Genomic DNA, 25,413 nt, shown 5'->3' on the forward strand with positions numbered 1-25,413 from the left:
CTTAATCCTACCATTTGCATTAATTCTCATAGCCAAGATTTAGCATTTTTACCTTTCCCTTACTGAATCATTTTTAACTGTTGTAATGATTGCAAAAGGATAAAGTACTTCACTAAATAACAGGAGAAATACAGAAAATAATCTGAAGATATTATTTAAAACTTGCCTACATATGGAAGTGCATTATTTGGAAATAAACATTTTAATTCTACTTTAATGTCAGGAAGTAGTTGGGAAAATTTAATTGTATTTTTTCCTTTAAAAATAATTTAGAAAAAGATGTCAACAGAACAGATAGAACAAATCCTTTTTATGAAGGACAAGAAAATCCTGGATTGATTCTATTGCATGATATTTTAATGACCTACTGCATGTATGATTTTGATCTTGGTAAGTATTATGTTCTGTGAAAACTATATGCAGTTGCATTTACCCAGGCATTTTAATGTTTTTTAAACAAATCATTTAAAGTTTTTAGCTTCACAAGTAAATATGCATGTGCAATAACATTTTTCTAACAGAGTATTTAGTGGTTGTAATTTCTTTTAAATGATAAATCTGCAGATACAGTGGCTTCATGATTAAATGAACTATCAAGGTGTGGAGATAAGAAATGCACACTTATTAATTCACAGATCTTGGAAATAATTCAGTAGCTTTTGGATTTGTTAATCAGAGAATGCAACTTGAATAATGCTAAACTGGGAACATTTTAATTTTTAGGCTATGTCCAAGGAATGAGTGATCTGCTTTCTCCCATCTTATATGTGATGGAAAATGAAGTGGATGCCTTTTGGTGCTTTGTTGCCTTCATAGAACAAATGGTAAGAGTTAGTGTCACAGAACACTACAGCACAGAATGGGACCTTCAGCCCATCTAATCCGTGCCAAGCTATTCTGCTGCCTGGTCCCATCGATCCACACCTGGACAATGTGCACTTCAAATTCTTGAGAAGTGAATGCTTTTTAAAAAAATATCTCTTAGAGATACAAGGCCTGTCTTTTCAGATTGATGGTTACTCGCCAGGTGAATAGGAATACACAATTTAGTTCATAAATGGAAGAAACGCAGTGCATGTATACATGCAAACTCATCAGGGATGTGGTATAGATGACCAATTCTGGAAATACCTTTGCCTCAAAATGTGAACGATGCAAGACTATTATCTCAGTACTTGCTCAGAATTACACTGGTGAGGGCTGAAATGTAAGGATTTGCAATAAAACTGATCATGCACAGGCCTTTTCACAGTGGTATAGCAATTGGATTTTTGACTGAATTCTTTCCCACAGCATACAGACATGACTTTCTGTAGGAGGGTTTCTGAAAATTTTGCATGTTACCCAATTGTCATTAGCCTCTTTTTAAATGTGTAATAAAATATAATACCAGAATTTTTAGTATCATTTGTAATTTTAATGGCGTCAATACAAATTGGTTTATAGTCCCATGGCAAAATCAGATTCTGATTCAGATTTATTTATCAGTAGGTTCAATAGGTACATTTAATGTCAGAGAAATCTATATAATATACATCCTGAAATTCTTTTTCTTTGCAAGCATCCACAAAAACAGAGGAGTGCCCCAAAGAATGAATGACAGTTAAATATTAGAACCCCAAAGCCCCCTCCCATGCTTAAGCAGCAGTGAAGCAATGATTCCCCCCTCCCCCATCAGCAAAAAAAGCATTGGCACCACCCACCAAGCACTCAAGTGTGCAGCAAAGCATCGACAAAGACACAGACATGCAGTACCCGAAAGACTACTTGGGCACCTGGTATTTGATACACCACAGGCTCTCCCTCTCCCTAATAAGGGGAAAAAGAGGTGTCCCGGTTTTGCAGCAAGAGGGGAGACATAACAAAACAACTCGCTGGTTTATGGTGTTAAAAGTCTGTTGCGTTGTTTTTTTCCGAGCTCTGTGCCCAAGGAACTCGGGTCTCTGGGCACACAGCCAGCAGCCAGCTCGCTGCTTTCGATCTTCCATGCACTCCCACAACACATCAGGTGGCAGCATCGGCCTTGAATCAGCCCGTCTCCCAGAGCCACAAAAATCGGGCACCCTGAAGGCGTGCTAGTCTCCCAGGCTGCGTCCTTGGCAAATCAGAATCAGGCTTATTATCACTGGCATGTGATGTGTAATTTGCTAACTTAGCAGCAGCAGTTCAATGCAATAAATAAATTAGAAGAAAATAAATAAATAAATAAATAAATAAATCGTATTCAGTATGCTTTATACTGTATACATATATTGAATAGATTAAAAATCGTGCAAAAAACAGAAATACTGTATATTTTTTAAAAAGTGAGGTAGTGTCCAAGGGTTCAATATCCATTTAGGAATCGGATGGCAGAGGGGAACAAGCTGTTCCTGAAACGCTGAGTGTGTGCCTTCAGGCTTCTGTATCTCCTACCTGGTGGTAACAGTGAGAAAAGAGCATGCCCTCGGTGCTGGAGGTTCTTAGAAATGGACACTGCCTTTCTGAGACACCGTTCCTTGAAGATGTCCTGGGTACTTTGTAGGCTAGTACCCAAGATGGAACTAACTAAATTTACAACCCTCTGCAGCTTCTTTTGATCCTGTGCAGTAGCCCTCCCATCCCAGACAGTGATGCAGCCAGTCAGAATGCTCTCCACAGTACATCTGTAGAAGTTTTTGAGTGTATTTGTTGACATGCCAAATCTCTTCAAACTCCCAATAAAGTATAGCTGCTGTCTTGCCTTCTTTATAACTACATTGACATGTTGGGACCAGGTTAGATCCTCAGATATCTTGACATCTAGGAACTTGAAACTGCTCACTCTCTCCACTTCCGATCCCTCTATGAGGATTGGTATGTGTTCCTTCATCTTACCCTTCTGGAAGTCCACTATCAGCTCTTTCGTCTTACTGACGTTGAATGCCAGGTTGTTGCTGCAGCACCACTCCACAAGCTGGCATATCTCACTCCTGTATGCCCTCTCATCACCACCTGAGATTCTACCAACAATGGTTGTATCATCAGTAAATTTATAGTTGGTATTTGAGCTATGCCTAGCCACACAGTTATGGGTATATAGAGAGTAGAGCAGTGGGCTAAGCAGACACCCCTGAGGTGCACCAATGTTGATCGTCAGTGAGGAGGAGATATTATCACCAATCCGCACAGATTGTATCGAAAAGTGGCCGGTCATGAGGCCCTGAGTCCCATTCCCGCAAAGAACCGAAGTCAGCGTGCAACTCCAGGTCAGGTTCTTCAAAAGAACCTTGAAAGGGAAGAAAAGACATATCAAAGATAGAAATAAAGCTGTTTCTAAAGATACAAATAAAGGAGTCATCGTTAGGTGCTATCATCCTCAGCTCCGCCCTTCTGTCCTCAAAACATACAATGAAATGCATCATTTGCGTTAACAACCAAAACACCCAGGGATGTCCTGGGGGCTGCTTCAGGTGTTGCCACACATTCCAGCACCAACCCATGCTGTGCAGTACCAATTCCATTTTTTGTGCATCTTTCTTTTACCTTTTCTAATCTAGTTCTCCCTTTGGGTTTAAGTTTGTTCTTCATATTTTTCACAGCTTTGTTGGGGCAAAGATAAGTTGGAGCTTTTACATTGCTACAATTAGTCGTCATGGGGTAACAAGTTGAGTTTATTCTCATATATATAGGTACATGTAGGCACAGGTGCAATGAAACACTTACTGCAGCAGACAGGGGTTCCCGACATTTTTTTATGCCATGGACCAATACCATTAAGGAAGGAGCCCGTGGATTCCTGGTTGGGAACCCCTGGCAGCAGGCAATATTGATGTTGAATGTGGTATTGGTATCGACAAGGATTGGTTAATTTATGAGTCAGATATTTTTTATTCACAGTTATTTGAAAATGTAATGTTAATGTTTACTGAATCATAGCAAATAAATTGTTTCTATTTGTTTTTTTTGTAGCATTGTAACTTTGAAGAGCAAATGCAAGGCATGAAAACAGAATTATCTCAGCTGAGTACGTTACTTAAATTGCTTGATCTTGGGTTCTGGAATTATCTTGGTAAGTATGTTTTATTTTAAAGTTTCTGTCTAAAGGAGCTAAACTTAAACCTATGTTAAAAGTACTCTCCAAGATAAGCTGTCTTTATATTTGGGACCATTGTTGGCAGAATTTCAGATGGTGATGAGAGGCTGTAGAGGAGTGAGATGTATCAGCTAGTTGAGTGGTGGTGTAGTAACAACCTTGCACTCAACATCAGTAAGACCATAGAACTGATTGTACACTTCAGGAGGGGTAAGATGGGGGAACACACACTAGTGCTCATAGAGGGATTAAAGTGGAAAGAATAATTCCTGGGTGTCAGTATCTTTAAGGATCTAAGCTGGACCCAACATATTGATGCAGCGACAAAGAAGGCACAACAGCAGCTATATTTCATTAGGAGCATGAGAAGATTTGGTACAACTCCAAGAACACTTGAAAACTTCCAAAGATGTAACATTGGGAGCATTCTAACTGGCTACATCACAGGATCGGAGTAAGCTGCAGACAGTTGTAAACTTAGTCATTTCCATCGTGGGCACTAGCCTCCGTAGTATCCCGGGCATCTTCAAGGAGCGATGTCTCAAAAAGGCGCTGTCCATCATTAAGGATCCCCATCACCCAGGTCATGCCTTGTTTTTATTGCTACCATCAGGAAAGAGGTAGCCTGAAGACACACACTCAATGATTCAGGAACAGCTTCTTCCCCTCTGACATCCAATTTCTGAATGGACATTGAACTGATGAACATTACCTCACTACTTCTTAATTTCTTTTTTTGCACTACTTACTTAATTTAGTTATTTAAAAAATATATGATTTACCATCATCACAGTATATTTTCTCTATATTATCGTGTATTGCGTTATTCTGCTGCTGCAAAGTCAACAAATTTCACAACATATGCTGGTGATTTTAAATCTGTTTCTGATTCAATTAGTGACCAAAACTGGTACATGAAACTTCTATAAAATAGTCGCATATTATGTTTCTACATTCTTCATAAAACTGAGATTCTGGGATGGCAGCAACCTTGTAGCAAATATATTTTTACTTTAAAAACATTCCTATGAATGAAAAGTGTAGTTTTTAAAAGGATTAATGTTGTTAATGAAGCTACTTAGTTTGGTTATCCCATTTTACCTCTGTGAGCCTACAGGTAATTTTATGTGTGAGGATGTAAAGATTTCATGGAATCCAAGAGCAGCACAATAAGAAAACTAATTGATCCATCGAGATTGTGCTGGAACATAGAATAGTACAGCACAGTACAGGCCCTTCGGCCCATAATGTTGTGCCGACCCTCAAATCCTGCCTCCCATATAAGCCCCCACCTAAGATTCCTCCATATACCTGTCTAGTAGTCTCTTAAATTTCACTAATGTATCTGCCTCCACCACTGATTCAGGCAGTGCATTCCACGCACCAACCACCCTCTGCGTAAAAAAAAAACTTCCTCTAATATCCCCCTTGAACTTCCCACCCCTTACCTTAAAGCCATGTCCTCTTGTATTGAGCAGTGGTGCCCTGGGGAAGAGGCGCTGGCTGTCCGCTCTATCTATTCCTCTTATTATCTTGTATACGTCTATCATGTCTCCTCTCATCCTCCTTCTCTCCAAAGAGTAAAGCCCTAGCTCCCTTAATCTCTGATCATAATGCATACTTTCTAAACCAGGCAGCATCCTGGTAAATCTCCTCTGTACCCTTTCCAATGCTTCCACATCCTTCCTATAGTGAGGCGACCAGAACTGGACACAGTACTCCATATGTGGCCTCACCAGAGTTTTATAGAGCTGCATCATTACCCCACGACTCTTAAACTCTATCCCTCGACTTAAGAAAGCTAACACTCCATAAGCTTTCTTAACTACCCTATCTACCTGTGAGGCAACTTTCAGGGATCTGTGGACATGTACCCCCGGATCCCTCTGCTCCTCCACACAACCAAGTATCCTGCCATTTACTTTGTACTCTGCCTTGGAGTTTGTCCTTCCAAAGTTTACCACCTCACACTTCTCCGGGTTGAACTCCATCTGCCACTTCTCAGCCCACTTCTGCATCCTATCAATGTCTCTCTGCAATCTCTGCTAACTCTTCTGAAGATCAATCCTGTTAGCCACGCTCTTTGCACACAATAGTTGACTACTTACATGCATAACAGCACTGACTACACTTCATAAGGAGCTCCTGGGGCATCAGGAGAACATGAAAGTCTGTACACAAGGATTTTGTTTTTGCTTTGTTCAGATTATTTAAACTTTGGTATTTGATTTTAAAAAAAGGCAAAATATTTTTGTGCAACAGCGTGAAGATTTTAGATAGACCATTTCAACTAGCTAAGAGGATTTTTTAACAAGTAAGTTGTTTTCCTAGAATCTCAAGAATCTGGATATCTCTACTTCTGCTTCAGGTGGCTTCTGATTCGGTTCAAAAGGGAATTCAGCTTTCAAGATTCTCTTAGACTTTGGGAGGTTAGAATCACTTCTTGTATGTTGTATGTATGAATGCACTTTGATTTATAATTATCTTTGAAGGAAAGTTGAGGAATTATTCTGAGCTAACTGCACTTTGAAGGAACAAAACATCCAGTAATCTGTTGATTTTTCAGTTGCTTTTTGTGGTCCATTACAGAATACTGAATGCTGTGGTATTAAAGCCAGGGAGCATGTTTTGTACTGGATTTATATAAGACAAAGAACATGAGATCAGTGTTATTTTATAATCTATGTATTACAGGTTTACCATTTATGAAAATATTTTCTTTTTGCACTGCAAACATTTTTTTGTATGAATCGGACCACGAATCTAATTGTATGCCTGAATTCTCCTGAAACTGAAGTGAAGTAAAGTTCCTCCCTATTGGCACATCAGGTGGCAACCTTGCCGTTTCTTTAGTGGTTGCCTGTTTTACAAGGCAAAGTTGTTAGCTCGATGCTCAACCCAGTACTTAAGGAGGCGTGCAAGGAGCCGGTTGGATTCAGACCTGGGACCGTGCCACTACACCACCAACAGGCACTCTTCTGCCTGTAACCAATACATTTTCCACTTCAACTTTTGTGGCACTTTTCAACCCTTTTGGTAAAAGAAAAGCTAGTTGATCCTAATATATAAGCATTTTGTAGAATTTTATCAAAAGCCTGAACACTGGGCTGCAATAGAACTTACTTCAGTAAGGAAAAGCAAACTTTTGTGGTAAAAATCAAAGGGCACAAAGTTTTACTGTTGGTCTGAATTTTTGATGATTTGTTATTCATTCAAGCAGTTGTTTCTTTTAGTTTCTTCAAGAGTTGAGTGAAATTTACTTCCAGTGTTTTAAATCAGATGTTGAGCTATACTTGAGAAGCTGCCAATAAGCATCAACCAGGATCAAAAGCAAAACCCATAAAATGGATCAGAGATTTGGAAGTTATTTCTTGGAAGTGCAAATTCCAGAACTGTTTTCATGGTTATTCATAGCTTCTGAATTTGTTTCTGTAATGGTAACAATCCTAACATTATATCATTTAAATGGATGTATTTAAATTCCAATAATAGTAGACAAAAGTCTTTGTGTTTTATAGGTTATGTGGACTGGGTTGCCTTGCCAGAATTTTCATCTTCTGATATGCTGTGCCATACTAGACACCGAGAAACAGAAGATTATGGAAAACCATTATGGCTTTAATGAAATTTTAAAGGTATGGATTTATTTGTGAACTGTTACGATGAGAATTAGAGACATATATTATCCATATATTTCAGACCAGCATATACATTACTATTCAAAAGTCTGAAGCACATATATATATCTAGGGAGCCTAAGTCTTTTGCACAGTACTGTAGTAATTTTATGTATTGCACTGTACTGCTGCGACAAAAAAAAACAAATTTCATAACATATGTGAGTGATAATAAAACTGATTCTGATCTGGGTCTCTATTGTGAACTGAGAGTAGGAGCGGGGCAGGGAGAGAGAAATCATGCTTGGGAAAAGGGGAAGGAGCGGAAAGCTCCAGAGAGACATTCTGTAATGATCAATAAACCAATTGTTTGGAATTAAGTGACCTTGCCCGGTGTTTCAGGACTAGGTGTATCTGTATCCCTGCATACCCCGTCCTGGCACTGCTCTATCACCTGTCCCACACCCCTCCCATGACGCTCCATGTTAACAAGTACAGTATTGTGCAAAAGTCTTGTGTGTCCTAGCTCTATACATGTGACTAAGACATTTGCACTGTACTGTAAAAATTAATTTATAGGCTTAATCTTCCTTTGTGGTATTAAAATGATTTTATTTTTGCATAATCTATTGCTGATATCTTAGGGATCTGGTACCACGAGCAAGCTCGATATTTACTGCTCCTTCCCAATTGCCTTCAGACTCAGTGGCTTGATAGGTCATTTCAGCAAGTGTTAAAGAATCAACCACATTTTGGGTTTGGGAACACATAAGGCCCAGTCCAATTAAGGATGGAAGATTTCCTCCCCTGAAGGACATTAGTAAAACATACTTTAGACACTATAAAACAATCTGGAGTGTAGCCGTAAGACCGACAGGAGCAGAATTCAAGCTTTCTGCCTGTCGTGTCTGCTCTGTCATTCCAACATGTCTGATTATTATCCCTTTCAACGCCAGCCTCCTGCCTTCTCCCCATAACTTGTGGTTGAAATTACTAATGACAAATTTTAAAAATCCATATATTAATCTTTGATTTAAATTCAACAGCTTTCATGATGGTGTTTGAATTCATGTCTTTGAACTGTTGGTCCGTGCCCCCGGATTACTAGCTCTGTAAGCATAAACTTGTCTCCCTTGTACCTATCAGACTGCCCTAAAGACTTCTTATTTTTGCAATCTTCAGCACATCAATGAACTGTCCTTGAAATTGGATGTAGATGACGTGCTTTGTAAAGCAGAGGCAATTTATTACCAAATGAAAAATTGCAAGGTTAGTAGTATATTTGGCAATATTTAACCAGACTGCTGTTATGAATGTACTTGAGAAGTGAGAAAACTCTGAGATTATTCTTGACTATCCAATAATGATTATATATACCTGGCAGATGGAGTTTAATTCAGCCAAGTGTGAGGTGTTGCACTTTGGGAGATCAAGTGTCAAGGGACAGCGCACTGTTAATGGGAGGGTCCTTATACACAGAAGGATCTTGGGTCCAAGTCCATAGCCCTCTCTAAGTGACTGCACATCATGACAGGGTAGTAAATAATTTGTATGACATGCTTGTCTTTATTAGTCGAATTACTGAGTTCAAGTCAGGAAATTATGTTGCAGAATTATAAAACTCTGGTCAGGCCATGTCTAGAGAATTGCATTCAATTCCAGTTGCCCCATCATAACACCTTGAGATACAGTATAGGAGCAGAATTAAGCCATCCAACCATTGAGTCTGCTCCGCCTTTCGATCATGGCTGATTTATTTTCCTTCTCAGTCCCATTCTCCTGCTGACACCATGATCCATCAATCTCTGCTTTAAATATACCTAATGACTTGGCTCTCACGGTCGTCAGTGGCAGTGAGTTCCACAGATTCACCTGAAGAATTTGGCTAAAGAAATTCCTCCTCGTCTCTATTCCTGGAACTTTAGATACAACACTGAGCTATGTCATCTGCAAAACTTCTCTGATGACTCAGCAATAAGGTGTATAAAGGGAGGATGAATACAGGGCCCTGGTGAAGGACTTTGTTAAATGGTGCTGAATCATCTGCGGCTCAGCATTAGTAAGACAAAGGAGATGGTGATGGAGACGAAGCCTGCACTGCTCCCTGTTACTTTTGATGGTGTGGGCGTGAATGTGGTAAGCCTACAAATACCTGGGGGTACACCTGGATGACAGACTTGAGTAAAACACCAACAGAGAGGCTATGTAGAAAAAAGGCCAGAGTCCTTAAGACCATAAGATATAGGAGCAGAAGTAGGTCATTCGGCCCATCGAGACTGCTCCGCCATTCAGTCAAGGGCTGATCCAATTCTTCCAGTCATCTCCAATCCCCTGCTTTCACCCCATACCCTTTGATGCCCTGGCTAATCAAGAACGTAACTATCTCTGCCTTAAGTACACCCAATGACTTGGCCTCCACAGCCACACTTAGCAACAAATTCCACAGATAATTCGCCTCTACTTCATGAGAAGACTGAGTATGCAGGCCTTTCCTTCATAGGTTCTACCACTCTGTTGTTGCCACTACAGTCTTCTATGCGGTGGTGTGCCAGGGCAATGGCATCAGCACTCCAACACCTTGCCAACCGCTGAGGCCAGGCTAACTGGCTTATAATTACAGTCTCAAACAAGAGAAAATCTGCAGATGCTGGAAATCCAAACAACACGCACAAAACGCTGGAGCAACTTAGCAGGCAGCATCAATGGAAAACAGTACAGTTAACATGTCAGGCCGAGGCCCTTCGGCAGGACTAGAGAAAAAAAGCTGAGGAGTAGATTTAAAAGGTTGGGGGAGGGAAGAAAGAAACACAAAGTGATAGGAGAATTCTGCAGGGGGCCCTCAAACAAATCTCTTCCATTTCATGTACATCTACTCTCACCCCATCCTCCCGCCACCCTACCATGGATAGGGTTCCTCTTGTCTTCACCTACCACCCCACCAGCCTCCGTATCCAGCACATACTTCTCTGCAACTTCCACCACCTCCAATCTTTCCCTTCCCTCCCACTTTCTGCTTTCCGTAGGGATCACTACCTGTGTGACTCCTTCGTCCATTTGTTCCTCCCCACTGATCTCCCTTCGGGCGCTTATCCTTGCAGGTGGAACAACTGCTACACCTCCTCCCTCGCTACCATTCAGAGCCCCAAACAGCCCTTCCAGGTGAGGCGACCTTCACCTGTGACTCTGTTGGGGTCATATACTGTGTCTGGTGCTCCCAGTGTGGCCTCTTGTATATTGGTGAGACCCGACGTAGATTGGGAGACGTATGCTCTGTCTGCCAGAAAAAGCGGGTTCTCCCAGTGGCCACCCATTTTAATTCCACTTCCTATTCTTATTTGATATGTCCATCCACGGCCTCCTCCAGTCATGATGAGGCCACACTTAGGTTGGAGGAAAACACCTTATATTCCGTCTGGATAGCCTCCAAACTGATGGCATGAACATTGACTTCTCAAACTTCTGGTAATGCCCCCCCCCCCCTTCATTTCCTATCTCCTTTTCCTTCTCTCACCGTATCTCCTTACCTGCCCATCGCCTCCCTCTGATACTCTTCCCCCCCTTCTTCCACAGCCTTCTGTCCTCTTCTCTCAGACTCCCCCTTCTCTAGCCCTGTATCTCTTTCACCAATCAATTGGCCAGCTCTTTATTTCATCCCTCCCCATTCAGGATTCAGCTAACAAGTTGTGTTTCTCTCTTCCCACCCCCACCTTTTAAATATACTCCAGCTTTTTTTTCTCCAGTCCTGCCGAAGTGTCCTGGCTCAAAACGTTGACTGTACTCTTTTCCATTGATGCTGCTTAGGCCTGAGTTCCTCCAGCATTTTGTATGAGTTGCCTGACCTATAATTTCCTGTCTTTTGCCTCCATCCCTTCTTAAAGAGTGTAGTGACATTAACAGTTGTGCAATCCTCCATAACCATTCCAGAATCTGGTGATTCTTGAAAGATCACTACTAATGCCTGCACTTTCTCTTCAGCTACCTCTTTCAGAACTCTGGGGGTATAGTCCATCTGGTCCAGGTGACGCATAGGAAGAATATAGAGGCTTTGGTGAGGGCTCAGAAGAGGTTTACCTCAATGTTACCTGAATTGGAGAGTTTTGGGCAAACTTGAATAAACAGTTGATGTTTCGGGCTAAGACCCTTCATCTTTTCCATAGATGCTGCCTGGCCTGCTGAGTTCCTCTAGCATTTTGTGTGTGTTGCTTTAGTTTTGTTAGGTGTTTGATTAGTTTGTCACAACATCGTATGTCAAAGGCCGTTTTCCTGTCCTGTCCTGTTCTGTCTCTGATATGTATTTACTGTCTTTTTATTAAAATACATCATTTTCACTTCAGAGTTACAGAGTGTAATGAAGTTTGAAAATAAATGTAACCTACTGGAAATTATTAATGATCTACTGATAAATTTCATCATTGAAAATATTTTTAATCAAAAATCCATTGCATTGGCAAACCGTTGGTTATCTGTGTCATGCGACCTTATCAGTTCATGCAGGGAATCTGCAGAAATTTCTGTGACAAAAGGTTTACCATAGCAACCTTACATTACCATATTTCAATTTCCTCTGTACTATCATTGTTATCAACATTATACTAAACTTTTGAATCATTATTACCATGAGCATATTATATACAAAACCGAAATAAATTCAAATTAAAACTTCCTTACAGCTTTTTTTATTCAGTTTTTTTTGTTATTGTGCAGGATTTGCCACAGGCTGTTGCTGAGATTCTCGGCCTCAAGGATGGTACGACTGTAACGCCGGATTTGGAAGCTGGTGTACCAGAAACAAGAGTTACCAAAACTCACTGGAAGGCAAACCATCCAGATGCAACGGCAACCTCTTTTACAGAGACACATGAAGATTTAACAGGGTTTAGAGACACTGCTGAAAATGGGCACAAAGTGACAGTGGTAGAGTGAGACTGATTGCCGCAACTTCAGTATCTGGAAAAAACTCCACAACTTGTTTACTTATTGCTAAAGTCCTGGTACATGACATATCAGTGTTTGAATTCATCAGGGGGTTTACTTCTGCTGTGTAGGAAAGAATGATAGGACAGGAAATGCAATTTTTGCCATTTCAAATATTTAAAAATGAATGTAGAAGAAATTTGTTTTACTAATTACTTAAACCGTAATGGCCTTCATTGGGTAATGCATTTTTCAGACTTCACGTCAGGCACTTGCATGAATGTTGGAAAACAACAATTTTGTTTTGTATTGATATAAGAACTATTTTGTTACTCCATGGAAGTTTCTCCAGTTAGTGTCTTGCTTCATTTAAAAAAAAGTTTTCTTTTTCTACAGCAGCAGATGCAAATTCACAATTAATTGGATTTAAAATATGCAGAACAAAATTAAATTAGGTCTTATTTGGCTTATTCAATCCATGGTTCATTAATTCCATCTAAAACAGGGCATCCTATAACTTACATTTTCATGTGACCAGTTTTGGAGGAAAATTAGAATTTTGCAAAGTAAATGTATTGGTTGGATGACAATATGCAGCTTTCTTTGAAAAAGCTCTACCACTTTTAATTGTTCTAAGAAGTGAAAATGTTCTGAGCTACCCTCTGTATTTTTGATCAGCTGTACTAATTGTTCTAATATGATTGATCAGAATGGTTTATAAACTGATCTGTGAATACTGCAAATGATTCTAATATAATTAATCTACAGTGATCAAGGAAAGTCCTAACAGGTTTTTGTGACTGCAGTGCTATATACTATGTCAATTATCAACCATATGTATTATAATGTTAATTATGATGCCAGAAAATTATTAATTCATCACTTTGAGGTTTACTGACAGCATTACCTTTCAAGACCCCAATTAGGTTTCTTATGTTATGGAGATTATCACATCTGCCAAAAAAGCTTGCTCAAATTATGATTAACAAAATCCTTAGTAAAATTAACTATCCGACTTCAAATTTTTAAAAAATCAAAACTTTTCTTCAGCCAAGAATCTTTGTTAAGAAGCTTAATTTTTAAGCTGTTGCTTTGCTGATCCATACTTTATGTATGGTATAATAAAGCACATTGATAGATATGTACCTTGATCTATCTTATGATTTTTCTATGTGTTAAAGAATGTACAGTGGCAAAATTTCTAACATTGTATAAAATCTGAAATTTTGTATTCTGAATATATGTACAATAAATGTAATATATAGCTTTCCTCTTTATAATTAGAGTTTTGTCTTCACACCACCAGTTTTTGAACAAATATGAGTTGCAAAAAATATCTTGTACTGCTTGCATTTTACTGCTGAAAAGGTATACTGGTCTATTTACATGGGAAGAAGACGAACAGAATGAAATGTATATAATAATGTCCTTCAACTGAATCGTGAAAATGAAGCTTATAAGATATTTACATATTTCGGAAATTATTAGCCTTAGAAAATGAAATTTACTGTTGATGTCTGTAGGTTGTTAAGAAAGGCTCAAGTTAGTCGTCGTTAAGATATCCACTGGAGAATGGCTTCTTTCAATAGCATCAGAAGAAACTGACAAAAGTAGATTGGGAACTAATGCTTGTTGGTAGAATCAGAATCAGGTTTATTATCACTGGCATGGGATGTGAAATTTGTTAACTTAGCAGCAGCAGTTCAATGCAATACATAATCTAGCAGAGAAAAAAAAGATAAAAATAATAAATAAGTAAATCTATTATGTATATTGAATAGATTTTTAAAAATGTGCAAAAACAGAAATACTGTATATATTTAAAAAAGTGAGGTAGTGTCCAAAGATTCAATGTTGATTTAGGAATTGGATGGCAGAGGGGAAGAAGCTGTTCCTGAATCGCTGAGTGTGTGCTTTCAGGCCTCTGTCCCTCCTACCTGATGGTAACAGTGAGAAAAGGGCATGTCCTGGGTGCTGGAGGTCCTTAATAACGGATACTGTCTTTCTGAGACACCGCTCCCTAAAGATGTCCTGGGAACTTTGTAGCCTAGTACCTAAGATGAAGCTGACTAAATTTACAACCCTCTGCAGCTTTTTTCGGTCCTGTGCAATAGCCTGTCCATACCAGACTGTGATGCAGCCTGTCAGCATGCTCTACGTACCTGTAAGCTGACAAGTGCAAGTCTTGTAAAGGTAAATTATTAAGAGCTCAGGACAAGCCTGTTCCATAAAACATTGAAAGGCAAATATGGCAAGATTAAGGAACCTTGGATGACAAAGGATACTGAAGGTTTAATCGGGGGGGGGGTGAGGGAATAAAAATATGGCAGGTTATACTCAATAAGGGTCAAAGGAGTTTCTTGAATGTATCATGTGTAGGAAAGGGCACCCAGGTGATAAAGAATAGTCCTAAATGACTACTTTTCTATTCACCGAAAAGGTGGACAGCAAAAGTAGTGATTTCAGGCAGAGGAACACGGACCACTTGGAATAGGTCATTATTAAGAAAGAAGAGATGTTGGATGTCCTGAGGGATTAGAGTTATGCACATTTGGAAAAGCAGGTCAGTGATAATCAATTTGGCTTTGTGTGGGAGAAATGTTGCCTCATTAATTTTCTCTCTTTTTTTTTGAAGATACTACAGAAAATAGATGGCAGGGCAATGGACATTTATAAGGTTCAAGTGACCGTTTGACAAGATCCTGCATGTTAGACACTTGGAAGTATTCTTCTCTGACCATGACAAATTGCATTAAAGGGTTGGTGATGAAACATCAACTCTTGCTTGAGAAATTGAGACCCGTTCCAATTTGTTTACTGGTACAATAGGTCCACAGCAGATGCCATTTCACTGGCTCTTCAATCAACCCTCGAACATCTGGACAGCAAAGATGCATACGTACGTCAGAATGCTCTTTATCGTCTATAGCTCAGCACTCAATACTATCATCCTCTTAAAACTAATCAATAGCTTCAAGACCTTGGCCTCAGTATCTCCTTGTGCAATTAGATCCTCGATTTCCTCACTTGCAGACCCCAGTCTGTTCGTACTGGCAACATCTCCACAATCTCCATCAGCACAGGGGCACCTCAAGTGCTCTTCTTGGTTTAGACTAAGCACAGCTCCAATGCCATATTTAAGTTTGCTGAGGACGCCATAGTCATTGGCCGAATCAAAGGTGGTGACAAATCAGCATATAGCGGGAGATAGAAAGTCTGGCTGAGTGGTTCCGCAAAACAACATCTTATGCAATATCAGCTAGTCTAAGGAGTTGGTTATTGACTAGGAAGAGGAAATGCAGGCACATGATCGGGGGATCAGAAGTGGAGAAGGTCAGCAACTTTAAATTCCTTGGTGTAATCATTGCAGAGGATCTGTCCTGGGCCCAGCATGTAAGTGCAATTACAAAGAAGGCACGGCAGCGACTCTGCTTCCTTAGTTTGTGAAGATTCAGCATGACATCTAAAAGTTTGAGAGACTCAATAAGTATGTGGTGGGGTGTATATTGACTGGCTGCATCATGGCCCAGTTTGGAAACAACAATGCATTTGAAAGGAAAATTCTTCAAACAGTAGTGGATATGGCCCAGTCCATTGTGGAAAAAGCCCACCCCACCATTGGGTACATTTACATGAAGCACTGCCACAGGAAAACAGAATCCATCATCAACAACCACCACCACCCAGGCCATGCTCTCTTCTCACTACTGCCATCAGGAAAAAGGTACAGGAGCCTTGGGACCCACACCACCAGGTTCAGGAACAGTTATTACCCCTCAAACATTGGACTTTTGAACCAGTGGGGATAGCTTCACTGAACAGTTCCCGCAACCTATGGGCTTACTTTAAAGCACTCTCCATCTCATGTTCTTGATATTTATTGCTTATTTATTTATTATTATTATTTATTTTTTCTTTTGTATTTACACAATTGTCTTTTCCATATTGGTTGTTTGTCCATCCTGTTGGTGTGAGGTCTTTCATTGATTCTATTATGTTTCTTGAATTTACTGATCATGCCCGCAAGAAAATGAACCTCAGGGTTGTACTGTACATGGTGACGTATATGTTCTTTGATAATAAATTTACTTTGAACTTTCATTGGGTGTCCATAACCAGTTGTCTGCAGCTGGGATCAGTTTTGAGACCTTTGTCATGTGTGATAAAAAGACTTGGATATGAATGTAGGAGATATTAACAAATGTGCAAATAATACAGAAGCTGCTGGTTTTGTGGATAGTGACGGTTGTCTAATGCTACAGCAGCATATAGGTTAGATGGTAAATCGGGTATAAAATTTAATCCCGACCAGTGAGAAGTGTTGTCCTTTGGGATGTAAAATATCAGTAAGTGGTGGGGTGCTAAGAAAAATTGATGAACAGAGGGACCTTGAAGTTCCAGTCCATTGTGCCAGAAAGTGATATCATAGATAGTGAAGAAGGCACCTGGCATGTTTGCCTTCACAGATTGATGTTCAGAATATAAGAGTTGAGTAAAGTTGCAACGTTACTGCTTACACTGTATTAGGGATATCGTGTGTGGTTCTGGTCACCCCACTAGTGTAAAAACTGAAAACCCTGGAGTTCTCAGCAGGTCAGGCAGCATCTGTCAGAAGAGAAATCCAGGTGAAGCTCATTTGTCAGAACTCAGGAGAGAAAAGAAACTCATTAAGCTGCAAGCAGGGGATGTCTGGGATAGTGGACAACTGGGGTGACTATGGGGATAAACTGGAAACAAGGTTATCTGGCCAGAGTGAATGGGAGCAGCTTGAAACACACTTTTCTAATGAAGTGTTTCAGCCTGAAATGTCTATTGTTCATTTCCCTCCACAGATGCTTCCTGACCTGCTGAATTCCTCCAGCAGTTTGTGTGCGTTCCTTTGGACTTCCAGCATCTGCAGAATTTCTTGTGTTGCAGTGAGTAAGAACATGGACAAATGAATGAGGGAGTTGTGACATGCAGAGTTGGAAGATGCACTTGTCAGGTCAGGATGAGCAGGTTCTCCATTCCCTGAAGAAAACGTGGTGGTGGGGGTGGCGCGCAGAGGATATGGAAGGGGAACAAGCTAATCCAATATCACAGATATAGAGAAATCAGATTATCTGAAATTGTAAATTCACTACTGAATCCAGAAGCTGAAACATGCCAAGATGGAAGATTGGGCTTCCTCACTGTACTCTTCTCAGCACTCAAGGCCACCAGCAAGTAGGTAAGACTGCGCATGACATAGCCATAGTCATAGCCCTACTTTATTGATCCCGGGGGAAATCGGTTTTCGTTACAGCTGCACCATAAATAATAAATAGTAATAAAACCATAAATAATTAAATAACAATATGTAAATTATGTCAGGAAATAAGTCCAGGACCAGCCTATTGGTTCAGGGTGTCTGACCCTCCAAAGGACGAGTTGTAAAGTTTGATGGCCACAGGTAGGAATGACTTCCTATGACGCTCTGTGTTGCATCTCGGTGGAATGAGTCTCTGGCTGAATGTACTCCTGTGCCCAACCAGTACATTATGTAGTGGATGGGAGACATTGTCCAAGATGGCATGCAACTTGGACAGCATCCTCTTTTCAGATACCACCGTCAGAGAGTCCAGATCCATTCCCACAACATCACTGGCCTTACGGATGACTTTGTTGATTCTGTTGGTGTCTGCTACCCTCAGCCTGCTGCCCCAGCACACAACAGCAAACATGAGAGCACTGGCCACCACAGACTCGTCTTGTAGACAGCTTCAGTGTTCTTTGACTAGTCCAGTTTATTGTCAATTCATATCCCCAGGTATTTGTAATCCTCATGGAGGATTAAAATGGCAGAAAACACTGAACTCAGGGTCGCTCTACGGGCAAAATGCAGGCGCTTTGAAAAGTTCTCACCCAAACACTGCCTGGTTTCTCTAATGTAGAAGAGACCATATTATGAATGTTAAATAGGGAGAGATTGAATTGGCTAGTCTTACTGGAGTGAGGGAGGAGCAGATTGTGATGTATAACCATTATAAGAGGAATAGAAGAGGTAAATAGTCAAAATTGGTCAGAGACTCTAAAAGAGAAGAGCATATGTTTAAGGTAAGGGAAGGAATTTCAAAGTTCAAGGTATGATTGTCTTTTTTTAAGAGGTTCTTTTGGGTTTCTTTGTTTTGAGGCTGTCTGTAAGGAGACAAATCTCAAGGTTGTATAATGTATACATACTTTGAGAATAAATGCAAACACCCAATGTGCAGAAAGAAAAGGAAACCATGCAAACAATAAAAGTAAGTGAATCACATTCAGAACCCAGGCGTCATGGCAGCCACAGCTTCAGTTCAGCTCCGAGTTGAGAAAACGTCGTAGAGCAGCGAGCAGAACCACCCCCAATCCCCACACCCTGACATTTTCAATCTGGCCCAGCAGTTAAATTGTCCTTAGGGGATTTGAAGGGAATTATGTTTAGAGAGTGAGTGGCTGATATCTGTAACTTGCTGTCAGCGAAAGTGGTGGAGTCAGATAGAATCATTGTGTTCAAGAGACATTCAAGCAGCCACATAAATAGACAAGTCAGAGAAGATTAGAAACCGTATACAGGCAAGTAGAACTGTAGGCGAGCATGAAGATTGGGATGGACATGGAGAAACAAAGGTTATGTTTCAGTGCTGTACATCTCCAGACAAATACAGAAATTTATGCTCATACTGAACTATAATGCCACATCACTTCAGCCCTGACCAGAAGCTTTGTATTTTAAAGGGGTATCATTTCTCTTTGGTGATGGGGTGGAGATATGTCTCCACTAAAGGAGGTGTAAGGTGCTCCTTCTATCCACTAGCCTGCAGGTCACTCCTGGGCAAGGTGTAGCACCTGCTTAGCTCCCCCCCCCCAACCCCAATCCCAATCAGGGTCACGTGTAGCCATGGGAGCAGATGGTGATGGTCGTATGAGCAGCTGGTACAAATCACAAGACCTGGTTATGCGACCATTTACACCAGGCAGACAATCTTTGAAGAGTATTGATGATGGCTGGGGTCACCTGTCTTGTAAAGACGCTGCCCAGAAGCTGGTGATGGCAAACCACTAATGTAGAAAAATTTGCCAAGAACAATCATGTCACAGCAAGACCAAGATTGTCGACGTCATACGACACAGCACATAATGATAATGGTGTCATTTCTCTTCTGGCTGATTTCTGTAAAGGTATTTTTAAAAATTCTTTCCCCATATCTTAATGCTCAAAGCATTTTTTCAAACAAATCAAGCTACTTAACATGTCCTTGAGGTGCTATTTTTCAATGGAATATTTTGTTCTGATTTTGCGCAATTAATTATCGCTTAAGGTCTATGGCAAATATGGGGTGGCGCAGTACAACTGGGGTACTTTGCCCGAACATTGTAAGAGTGTGGTGATTAGCTCTGAGTGATGGTAGCTGACCCACTTCATCAGTCATATTGCAGTGTGTGCATATGCTCTCAAAATTATGTACTCTTAGTGGAGCATATCTCAGGTACTCATAGTAAGGCCTCTCTCAATCTTCCCATGGCAATTCCTCTAACTCAACCTTTCTTATTCCATGGACCAACACCATTAAGCAAGGGGTCCGTGGACCCCAGGTTGGGAACCTGGCTCTAAAGGGAGCTATTTTTTTTCTCTCCAGCATGGTAGCATTTTTTAAAATCTCGAAATACAGAATTGCCTGACCCACGGGATAAATGAAGATTCTTCTTTGGTTGTCCATCGAAATCTGATAACGATGTCCACTCCTTTAACGGTGAAATCTTTGACTATGCAGTCCTATCTTGGACCCACAAGCTCTATTGCAGGTGGGACATGTATATGTGGTCGTGGTGGCAACCATGGCTGCATTTCTCCTGGCTCTCTTCTGCTGTCTTCTGGTTGTTCTTTCCATCTCCAGAATACGAACCCCGTCCCTAAACAGCTGTCGCCAAGTGGTACGGTCAGCAGCAACCTCCTCCAGGTCCTTGGGGCTGATCTTGCACTTCCTTAAAGCATTCTTCATCTGATCCTTATAGCGCTTCTTCGGCCTTCCAGTTGAGTGTCGACCATGATGTAGCTGGCCTTATAACACTCTGCGGGGTAGCCAACATGGGGGCATCCTTATCACATACCCCAGCCACTGCAGCTGACGCTGGGTGATCATGGCCTCAATACTTCTGCAGTTGGTCTTTACAAGTATTTCAGTGTGAGGCACCTGCTCACGCCAGGTAATTCCCAGGATGCGCTGGAGGCAGCTTATGTGGAAGTGCTCCAAGGACTTGATGTGACGGCTGTAGGTTACCCAAGCTTCACAGCTATAAAGGAGGGTGGTGACACAGACCGCTTGGTATACGGCGACCTTTGTGGAGGGACGAAGGCTCCTGTTCTGAAAGGCTCTACGCCGAAGCCTCCCAAAGGCAGCTGATGTCTGTTTAATGCAGCTCTGGATGTTGTTGTCAATGCCGCTATCCTCAGAGAGAATGCTCCCCAGATATTTGAAAGATGGCACTACTGACAGCTTTTTACCACCAACAGTGAAGGCAGGTAGATACAACTGTATTAAGCTACCAGCTGGATTAATTGTTATCAGTTCTCTGATTAGGCAAAATAAATAAAGTGCATGTAAATAAAGTTTAAGTTGATAACATATGCTTCTTTTGAATGATGTGGAGTTATGGCACAAAATGGGTACTGCATTGGCATAGTGGTTAGTGTAATGCTATTACATCTCGGGGCATTGGCGTTTGCAGTTCAATTCCAGTGCCACCTGTAAGGAGATTTTGCACGCCTTTCCTCTGGGTGCTCTGGTTTTCTCCCACTGTCTAAAGACATGCCATTTAGTAGGTTAATTGGTCATTGTAAATTGTCCTGAGCTAGACTAGGGTTAAATGGCTGGTTTGCTGGGTGGTGTGGCTCATTGGCCCAGGAGGACCTGTCCATGATGTATCTCTAAATAAATAAATATAATTGGGTAGTTCTTTCCGAGAGTATGCACAAATATCTTAGATAAATGTTCTTTCTGTGCTATAAGATACATGCTTTTCTTGACTTGAGAAACATCAGTTAGTATCTATTGGTGTGAACCTCTCAAGCAACCGAAAATCTTGAAATGAGATAGTGGAGGCGTTTTCATGGACATATACAAAGTTTAGGGCCTATTCTTTACATAATGGTTTTGCTTAGTTTTAAGAAAGCATTTATAAATTACCAGAAAGTCTGGTCAGTTTCTAAAGGCAATTATATGGAGACTGCTGTCTGCTTTAGTTTTAATTTCCTGTTTCCCAGGAAATTAGTACAAATCGGCATAATCTTTCTATTTATACCTCACAGTTATATTGTTCAGCTGTTTGTGAAATTTGCCCTCTCTTCAAATTTTTTATTAGTTTGAGAAGATTTATTGCATAGCATTCCAGAGCTATGATATATTCTTTGCCAGTTATAAGGAAATTACTTTTTATTAAAAATTGTGGTGTAACAATCTTGCTGTGGACAATTTCCCCACTGTGAAATACTGGACATGCTCAAATCCTGGACAGGACATTACATCCTTGTCATTGTTCAGTTTCTATTATGGGGAATAACCGCCAGTTTTGTCAATGGCCAAAGTAACGGAGATGAAAGATACAGAATGCCTCAGATGTTTCTTTTACTCTCTAAAGTACTCCAACAGGTGATTAGGACAGCTCAGGTCATCACTGGGACTCAGCTACCGAACCAGGAGACAACAAACTGTGCAAATGCAAATATAAATAAAAACGTAATAAATATTGAGGACATGAGATGAAGAGTCTTTGAAAGTGAGTCCATAGGTTGTGGGAACATTTCAGTGATGGGGCAAATGAAGTTGAGTGAAGTTATTCCCTTTGGTTCGAGTTCCTGCTGGCTGAAGGGTAATGGGCAGTAACTTGATAAAGGGATTGGGCCTGAAATGTTGACTGTTTGCTCTTTTCCATAAATGCTGCCTGGCCTGCTGAGCTCCCCCAGCGGTTTGTGTGTGTTGATCAGGTAAGATGGTCAGATTTCCCTTTTTATAACACTGCTGTGGTTTAATCAATACCATTATTTATTGATGTTAGCATCTGACAGTTACAGCTGTATAAAATTATTTGAATGGAAATATCCCAGTTGCTAAAATAGGGTCAGAACTCTGGATAATTACAAGACACTTTATTATTATTAATTCAGAAACATAGCCACCATCCTTCCACATAATGATATTTGCTCATAAAAGATCTGATTGGCCAGTGGTCCAGTGACTGGGGAGTGTTAGAGGCTCATCAGGGTCTCTCTTCCACCCATCTCGGATATTTATCAGGAGCACTGAGTGTACAGGGTCCTCAGCATTGTCAGGAATCCCTCCCATCCATCCTACAATCTTTTTGGCCTTACCCCCCCAACAGTCATGCAGGCAGTATCTTAGCATTAGGACAAGCATTGTTAGAATGAGAATAATTTCTTTTTCCAGCCAGTGAGATGACCGAACTCCCTGCCACCACCCAGGTCTCATCACGTATGAAGCGCCTGTAGCGTAATACTGTTTACTTTTTAACTTGCGTCATGAATGCACCTTACACTAAACATCAATCTTCTGGAATATAATTTATTACTTGTAAACTTATTTGTGGTAATATTACTTTGTGATGTGTGTGAGTTATATGTACTGCATTGCACACTTCGGTCCAAAGGAACATTGTTTCATTTGGCCGTATCCATGACAATAAACTTGAACTTGTATGCAATGATTCTGAACTTCAAGCAAGAGATTCTAATTGTGAACATTTGTCAGCCTAAAATAATCCTGCCAAAAGTAATTTGTGACCAACGTTCTCTGGGTCCTCGGCCAGAACTAATCAAATGATGTGCCTTGGTGTTCCCAAATGCCAAAATACCCCAAGCTTTTCGGTCACAGATCACTCCTAGTAGATGCTGCATTCTAGGAGCACACCCACCCGATGTAACCAAATTAAATACAACTGAACCCCACAATCGATTCCTCTTCAATATTCTTAAAAGCAGGAATCTACCACCAACCTGGTACATGTTGCCTATTGATATGGTTTATCTTTGTGCTTTAAAAATAGCAGGAAATTAAAGTGCATATGTAAAGATCATTGTAGGTGCTATTGTTTTTTTCCCAAAACACGGCCACTGACAAATTATTCCTCCATAGTGGCTGGATAAATTAATTGTCATTCAAGTTACTGGGCCCTGAACCATAGTTGCTCAAGGGTGAGAGAACTACAGTTCAACTGGTGTAGATGAGCTTTATTTGTCACACCTACATCAGAACATCGAATACCGTATACAGTGAAATGTGTCATTTGTGTCCACAGCAAACACAGTCTGAGGAGGTGTTGGGGGCAGCCCACAAGTGTGGCTGCACTTCCTGCCCCATTACAACATGCTCATAACTTACCAACCCCAACCAACGCGTCTCTTACCGACCCCAACCAACGCGTCTCTTACCGACCCCAACCTACGCGTCTCTCACCGACCCCAACCTACGCGTCTCTCACCGACCCCAAACTACACGTTTCTCACCGACCCTAACCTATTCGTCTCTCACCGACCCCAACCTACGCGTCTCTCACCGACCCCAACCAACGCGTTTCTCACCGACCCCAACCTACTCGTCTCTCACCGACCCTAACCTATTCGTCTCTCACCGACCCTAACCTATTCGTCTCTCACCGACCCCAACCTACGCGTCTCTCACCGACCCTAACCTATTCATCTCTCACCGACCCCAACCTACGCGTCTCTCACCGACCCCAACCCACGCGTCTCTCACCGACCCTAACCTATTTGTCTCTCACCGACCCTAACCTATTCATCTCTCACTGACCCCAACCTACGCGTCTCTCACCGACCCCAAACTACGCGTCTCTCACCGACCTCAACCTACACGTCTCTCACCGACCCTAACCTATTCGTCTCTCACCGACCCCAACCTATGCATCTCCTACCGACCCCAACCTACGCGTCTCTCACCGACCCCAACCAACGCGTCTCTCACCGACCCCAACCTACGCGTCTCTCACCGACCCTAACCTACGCGTCTCTCACCGACCCTAACCTACGCGTCTCTCACCGACCCTAACCTACGCGTCTCTCACCGACCCCAACCAACGCGTCTCTCACCGACCCCAACCTACGCGTCTCTCACCGACCCTAACCTATTCGTCTCTCACCGACCCCAACCTACGCGTCTCTCACCGACCCTAACCTACGCGTCTCTCACCGACCCCAACCTACGCGTCTCCTACCGACCCTAACCTACGCGTCTCTTACGGACCCTAACCTACGCGTCTCTTACCGACCCCAACCTACTCGTTTCTTACCGACGCTAACCTATTCGTCTCTTACCGACCCCAACCTACGCGACTCTTACCGACCCCAACCAACGCGTCTCTTACTGACCCTAACCTACGCGTCTCTTAAATGTGGGGGGAAACCAAAGCAACCTGAAGAAACCCACGCGGTGACGGGAGGAACGTCCATACTCCTTACTGACAGCATCGGGAATTGAACCCTGATCACTGGAGTTGTAAAGCATTAATGCTATCTGCTACACGATTGTGCTGCCCAGTGATACTATTTTTCATGTTCAATTGCCTGAGTGAAATGAGGAACAAAACAAAAGTCTTCAGTTTTTCTCTTCAGTCTGCTCTGGGTCTCTCTCCTAAAAGGCTTTCTAGGTCATTTGCTCTAAAGTGCCGCCCAAACTCTGAAGAGTAAAATCTAAGCCAGACATTTCCCTGATCCTTTGATACACTTCACACATCAAACTGGATTAATTATCAAAGTATGTACATATTATACAGTATTGAGATTCATCTCCCTTCAGGCAGCCA

At 41.3% G+C, this 25,413-nt stretch overlaps 1 protein-coding gene across 1 annotated transcript in view; it reads left to right on the plus strand.

Moving 5' to 3' along the window:
• The window catches only part of tbc1d15 (TBC1 domain family, member 15), a 62,544-nt gene extending 48,706 nt beyond the window's left edge, over nt 1-13,838 (plus strand). Inside the window, exons 11-17 of the mRNA XM_063057727.1 lie at nt 274-390; nt 724-824; nt 3,931-4,030; nt 6,386-6,483; nt 7,573-7,689; nt 8,854-8,940; nt 12,376-13,838. Coding sequence (XP_062913797.1) covers nt 274-390; nt 724-824; nt 3,931-4,030; nt 6,386-6,483; nt 7,573-7,689; nt 8,854-8,940; nt 12,376-12,594 — 839 coding nt within the window. The 3' untranslated portion in view covers nt 12,595-13,838. The remainder of the gene's footprint in view (nt 1-273; nt 391-723; nt 825-3,930; nt 4,031-6,385; nt 6,484-7,572; nt 7,690-8,853; nt 8,941-12,375) is intronic.
• Nucleotides 13,839-25,413: the final 11,575 nt, after the last annotated feature.

The sequence above is a fragment of the Mobula hypostoma genome, chromosome 9 (genome assembly GCF_963921235.1).
Source record: "Mobula hypostoma chromosome 9, sMobHyp1.1, whole genome shotgun sequence".
Lineage (NCBI taxonomy): Eukaryota > Metazoa > Chordata > Chondrichthyes > Myliobatiformes > Myliobatidae > Mobula > Mobula hypostoma.